The sequence below is a fragment of the Ricinus communis genome, chromosome 9 (genome assembly GCF_019578655.1).
Source record: "Ricinus communis isolate WT05 ecotype wild-type chromosome 9, ASM1957865v1, whole genome shotgun sequence".
In the NCBI taxonomy this organism is placed as follows: Eukaryota; Viridiplantae; Streptophyta; class Magnoliopsida; order Malpighiales; family Euphorbiaceae; genus Ricinus; species Ricinus communis.
The window spans coordinates 8,374,235-8,380,756 of NC_063264.1; the positions used below are offsets into that span (position 1 = coordinate 8,374,235).

General features: G+C 31.1%; 1 protein-coding gene across 1 annotated transcript; it reads left to right on the forward strand.

Annotated features, from left to right (window-relative positions):
- The first annotated feature begins 2,382 nt into the window (after positions 1-2,382).
- On the forward strand, positions 2,383-4,237 carry LOC8280751. Its single transcript, XM_002522827.4, has 3 exons — positions 2,383-2,903; positions 3,011-3,076; positions 3,897-4,237. The coding sequence occupies exons 1-3, from the start codon at positions 2,451-2,453 to the stop codon at positions 4,026-4,028; spliced, it is 651 nt and encodes a 216-aa protein (XP_002522873.3). The 5' UTR covers positions 2,383-2,450; the 3' UTR covers positions 4,029-4,237.
- The last annotated feature ends 2,285 nt before the right edge of the window (positions 4,238-6,522 follow it).

Below are 6,522 nucleotides of genomic sequence, written 5' to 3' on the forward strand. Positions count from 1 at the left end.
TAGAGAACAAAAAATGATCTAAATTCGAAATAATCTAAACTTGACACCTAACATTATCTAAATTCATATTCAACATCAACCCTATTCTAAATACGGAACCAACACAGGCCATGTTAAAACACGGGCCTTGGGTGCACCACACATCAACGAAAAATTGATAGCAAGTCAAATCTCTATCATACCGTTGTCATTGTCGGTGGATTCCTCCATAAATTGTTTAATAGTCATATCTTTAAAAACAGGAAACAAAATTGGGTACACATGATCTAATTCAATAATATTTTGTTTTTCTGAGAAAGAAAATGTTGTTGTCCCCATAAATATTGCATTCAATGCAATCCCGAGCTTTTCATGTTTTGGATATTGTTTCTTTTAAGTCACCTATATCATTGTTTTTATTTAATTTAAAGTCTAATTTTAATTGTAGGAGGGTTTGCTTTTTTCTGTACTAAATATATTATTTTTATTATATAATTTTTGGCTAATTTGTCCTCTCATAAATAAAAAGTAATGTAATTGTTTTTTTTTTTTTTGGAAAAACAAAGATAACACCAAAAAAAATGTATCATACATCTAATTAGTTTTTGAAGTTATGTACGTCATAATACGTTAGGAAAGAAGAAAAATATCATTTCATTTAATTCATGGAATATAAGAAATATGTTTAAATAACATTTTATATTAAAAAAATTTAAACATTATAAAATAATGTTGGTTGGAAACTGTGATGGGTGTGCCGTGTGTCACGCGGCCGCCTCACAGCCAAACAAGGAGGGATACCTATGGAAACAAAACTCACGTGACACTGCAAGAACATTTCAGATCTACTAAATATTCTGAATGCATAAATAAATGAGACTAAATATTATAAAGAATGTAGATTCCACAAAATTTGATCATATATAGCCCATGAATGTAGATTCTAACGATTCCACTGAACGTCTTTCACAAAATAACAAAAATGAGAGAGGAGAAAAGTCAGCTAATATGGATGCTATTATTACAAAAGCATGAAAAAGTATATATAATTAATATCTTCCAATTTAAAATTTATATATAAAATTGAGACATACAAAATTTCTCACATAGGTACATAGACATATAAAAAGGAGGACTTTTTGGGCATTTGAAAAAACCCAAGAAACTAATTTGTACATAGTTGGCAAAAATTTAAAATTGGACAATGAAGAAAAGCAATAGAAAGGGCATAAAAGCTTGCTTTGTCTGCTTGTAATTCATACACAATTAGGATGATATTGCAGTTAAAATATAGTAAATCCAGATTTGTGTATGTTAAATATGAGAGATTTTTAATAGATTTATCTGTGACGTCATATAGATATGCACTAAACACTTCGCATATGAGCTTTATATTATCTATAGCGTCAACCATAAGTTTGACTACATTACGTTCAGTTCGAGCTAAGCGATGAAAAGTTTGATAAACAATAGCACGAACTCTCGTTCTTTTACCTTCTTTCATGCGAAAGTTGACCAATTTCTTGATCAATTATTTTTGCTCACCATCCAAGTCCCCCATATAGCTTATAATTTCCGAGCAATTGGAAGCCGCTTTCGATGACGAGGCCAAAAAATGTATATTATGCAAATCGTTACTGTCCATCTTTATCAGCCAAAGTCCAATAATGTGGAGAAAATTAAGTGAAGTATCCCAGATACAAAGTATGAAAAGGTGTCTATAACTTCCCCGCCAGGGCCTACCCCCCCAACCTAGAGTAGCTAGGTGGGGAAGTAAAATTAATCCTTGTTCATATATTGGCTTCTCTGGTGCGAGATGAGCCACTTCGAATAGGTTCATTGCTCCGGTCCAGAATACCATTAATCCAGCATGGGCTACATGGGTTCCCAGTAGTTTACCGGATAAATTGATAAGTCGGGCATTCTCAGCCCACCAAGCGAAGCCGGTGGTTTCTTAGTCACGACCGGCTAAAGTTATAGATACTTTTTAATTAAAATTTATAATTAAATCTAATTCAATTAACCTAAGTACGTGACATTAATTTTTATTAAATATATGTGTCTCAAAATAATATGGTAAAGAGAATTTACATAGGGTAGTAAAGTGATTAAGAAAAAAGGTGAAATCACATAATACGGTGAAATATTTCACTAACGTTTTACTATGACCATGGCTGGAAATTATAGGTTATTAATAAGGAGATCAGTCAACCTTAATGGGTGTGGATCATTCCAAATTGGAAGGGCCGAATCCGGGTATCATACTTCTGAAGCTTGATTTTCTCTATTTATTTAAAATATATTATTTGTTAATTGTTCTTATTTTATTCTCGTGCTTATTAGTGGTATAGTAAATTACTTATACCAATATCAGCTTTGCCTATAAATACTCAATTCAGCCAACTCAGAATACATCTCATAAATATCCAAAACAGATTCAAACATATTCCTGATCAAGAGAGTACTTAATAATGGATGAAATTTTGAAAGCTGCTCTTGCCTACTTCGAATTTGGCAACCATGAATTTAAGAAAGGTACATTACACTTTCTTGAAATGCTAGACCATTGCACAGATGGTACCATAGGCCAATTTGAGGAATTCCTGAGAGAAAGGGGTCATGAGCCTCTATCACCAGGCATCCTTAAGGAGCTAGGCAAGAAGCTAGATGACCATCTCGGGTTCAACGATTTCTTGGTTTTGCTGTATGTTGTGAAAACCAGGAGGCCTTGTTGTGATCTTTGTCAAGCATTTCTCAAAGGCCTATATTTCACTTGTGCTGTATGCTTTGACGAAGAGGAGAAAACCTTCAATATGTGCTTAGATTGCACGAGCAAGCAAAAGACTTGTCCTCAAGGCCATGCTTTGTTCATCGACAATTTTGCTTTGCTCCACTCAAAATCCAAAGCTATTGAACTCCAGCTGGTAAGCTGCTCATCTGATGTAGCATGTGGTGGCCATTTGACTACATTTCCTTTGTTTTTTTTTTTTTTTTTTGACGTGTTTTCTTTTTCATTTCTACTTTTCTGAAGAAGGAAAATCCTCGAAAATGTCGGGTTCCAATGATGGACAATTGCCAGTCTCTACCTAAGGAAAAGGTCAGCTTTATTTATCGCTTCATGTTCTTAAAAAAAATAAAATTAATTGATTAAATTTATGAAGAACAAAGTCTCTAAAATAGTACGGAACTAATATATTTAAAGCAAACCACATAAATCAACTTAAAATTAATAAATTACTAAAAAGAAATTTCTAAAAAATCTTTTTTGTAGTAATAATAGTTAAATACTTAGTTTCAATCTAACAGTTGATTACCAAGTAAAAGAAGTCATACTCTAAAATAATTTCATGATAATTACACGTAACTTTTCCTTTTACAATTATAATTTTCATTTTACTTTTTTTAAGTGGCACATGCATATGTAAATATTTTAATTATTTCATAATTTTTTAAAATTTTTATATTTAATAATTTCTAAAATTGTAAATTTACCACTAATTAAAATAACAAAGACTAAAAGAAATTAATATTTAGACTCTTAGTTTTTTTTTTCAAATATTTTCTCTAATAATTGATAATTATAGGATTTTTTTCTAAAATTTATTTAAATTATTGAAGATCATGAATTTTCAATAAGAAACAAAGTTAGTTTCTTGAAAATTTATTAATTAATAGAATTATTTATCTTATCTTTTGTGCCTCTAGGATGCATCAGTTAAACAAAATTCAACTATTAACACCCATGATATTTGAAATATGATTCTTTTTCTATTTGTTGTCTACTTTTAAATTTAGACAAGTTATCTCTGTTATATATATATATATATATATATATATATATATATATATATATATATATATATATATATATATGACCAATCAGTTGTTATTTATTATGGGTTTGTTGCTATATTCAGATTCAGCTCCACGATTTATTCCAACACTTGGAAGAGGGTTTTGTTTTTGAAAAAATACAACACATACCAGGAGTTAATTTCTCTTCTGACAGGATGGGAAATAACTCGAGCAAAGTGTGCAACATAGGGTGATTGGGTCTTAGACCCTTGTCATGGTCGTTGTCGTCATCTTGGTGTGCTCCAATTCCTTAGCATTATAAAATAAAGAAATGGAATGAGTGTGTTTTGTTATGTATGGCTAAGTCCTTAGCTTTTCCTTCGTTCAATAATTTGCTTACCCCCCTTTGCATGGGATAATGTATGCTATGAATAAAATAATATATTTTGGTGTTTTTCTTAAAGCTATAACTTGCCGTCCGCCAAAGAAAAGAAAAAAAAATAAATAAAGAAAGAAAAACCCATTTTAAAAACTCAAGTGCAACTGCAAATGCCATATTCAATTGGACTTTTGAAATCAAAAGAGAAGCTTTATTAAGCAATAGCCAAATCAGCTAACAGCCTTTCCTCCAAACAATGAGGAGGCCAATGAAAAGCAGTAGGACAAGCGTAGAAATGGGAGGCGCTTGCAAGAGAATGAGCACAACCATTAGCCTGCCGCCTAACAAACTGGATAGAAAATTCAATGCTCTGCTTGCTAAGAAAATTACAATCAGAAATAATGCATCCAAAGATCCATGAAAGAGCTTTTTTCTGGTCTGGGACCTGGTACGCAGTTTTAGTTACAACTCATAAACCCGCCTTCATCATCTCTTAGAACCATTCCAATCCCAATAAGTATGCCATTATCCAAGATCCTCGCATCTGCATTACAATTCTTCCTACCATTTCTCAGGTTTTGACCAAACATGTAGAGATCCAGGAGTTGCTAATGAATTCGACTTCACTAGTCTAGAAGTCCGAGCATCACACCAATCTTTCCAATAAGGTAAGCCAAGGTCCATAGCCTTAAATGGAGGTGGACAGTGTTTATACCAAAGCATAGTATTTCCTTGTCTCCAAATACACCATAGAACCATTGAAACTTTATTCAATCCGGCCTAGGAACCATGCTCAAGATTATATAGAAACCACTGTTGGAAAAACTCATTCCTCACCACACAAAACATAAGTAATGGGAGAATTACTCCTTATTACTTATAATATTTTTATTTCTTTTTTTCTCTTTTTCTTATTTTTTTTATTAAATCTTTTTATCACTAAAAATTAAAGATATTGGATCAATTATTTCCCTCTTTATTCATTTTTTTAAAAAAAATTTACTCATCATTTCTTAATTAGTAAAATTTATTTCCTTTTTAATAAACTTAATACCTCCCTCTCTCTCCTTTTGTTATTTTAAGGTAAATGAATATATATTTTATTTTTATTTCTTCTTTAGGTGAATACAGAAAAATAAAACAACATAGCATCTAATTTTCTTTTCAATTGTTTGTTTGGATGAATGGGAAAAAATAGCTTTATTATTCAAAGTAAGATATAAAAACACTTAATTAGAAAAAATAATTTAGACACCAAAATAGTAAAAATAAAAAAACTAAAACACCAAATTCGTAATTTTCCCCGTCCTATCCACACATGCTGTTGAATTTGCTCCTCAAAATCATGCAAACATCTCATAGTTGCCCTAAATCCAGATTTAACTGAATATATACCATCTTTACAATACTTCCATATTAGCTTATATTGAATGTCACGGCAAGGCAATAGACTACTATTTATAGCTAAAACATCAACTGGAGCTAAAATAGTTTGAATGAAGTTTACATTCCATTTCTTTCCTGGACCAAACAAATCCTTAACCTGCTGCAACTCTTCAAGACCAAAATGGACTTAATTGCTTTACACGACCAAAAGCTTTAGATGGAATCCACTTATCATTCTAAACATTGATCTTGCATCCATTTCTGACTCTCCAACTTTCTTCCTCTACACACTCCTCTGTATAAAACTTGGATTACTTGCAAGCAAGGCTAAATTGAATCCATGTATATCTTGAAACCCTATTCCTTCATCTTCCTTTCGTCTACAAAGAACATCTCATCTTCCCCAATTAATTCCTTTCTTACAATCTCGCCTTGTACTCTACCAAAAAGACAACATTTTTTTGCAAGTCATTAAACAGGTTGTCGAAACTCTTCAAAATAAACTACTGATTTTTCTAAACTAACTTGTAGAAATAGTGAAATCAGGTCGAATTCCAAGAAAACCAATGTGAATAGCTTCTCAAAGTTAAATAGCAAAAATATAAGGTTTTGAATGATTGAACTAAAATTATAAATAAATAAGAAAATAACAAAAGCTGAATATTAAAGTAAATAAAAATCAATCTTACCAAACTTCCAATTCAATAGTGCAAATTCCATTCAATTGTAATTCTAATAGCATAATTAATCGAGATAGCTGCAATTGAGTTAATCTTGTTCCTTTATTTCTTTAGAGTCTATCATACAAGCTATGTAATTCAGAAAGACCGCAATTCTTGTTACTTGTATCAATCCTTCATTATAATTACGGATCACAAACTCAAGGATAGCAATAGAAAAATTAATATCAAATTAAGTCGTCAGTTCAATCAATATAAAAAATTCATAAACAATAAAAACAAGAAATAAAGAATACTTGAATT

What these genes read in the sequence shown, in the direction of transcription:
- LOC8280751 (XM_002522827.4), top strand. Translation starts at nt 2,451, where the DNA reads ATGGATGAAATTTTGAAAGCTGCTCTTGCCTACTTCGAATTTGGCAAC. An exon ending in AAGCTATTGAACTCCAGCTG is followed by an intron (nt 2,904 to 3,010) that starts GTAAGCTGCTCA and finishes ACTTTTCTGAAG; the next exon opens with AAGGAAAATCCTCGAAAATG. An exon ending in AGTCTCTACCTAAGGAAAAG is followed by an intron (nt 3,077 to 3,896) that starts GTCAGCTTTATT and finishes TGCTATATTCAG; the next exon opens with ATTCAGCTCCACGATTTATT.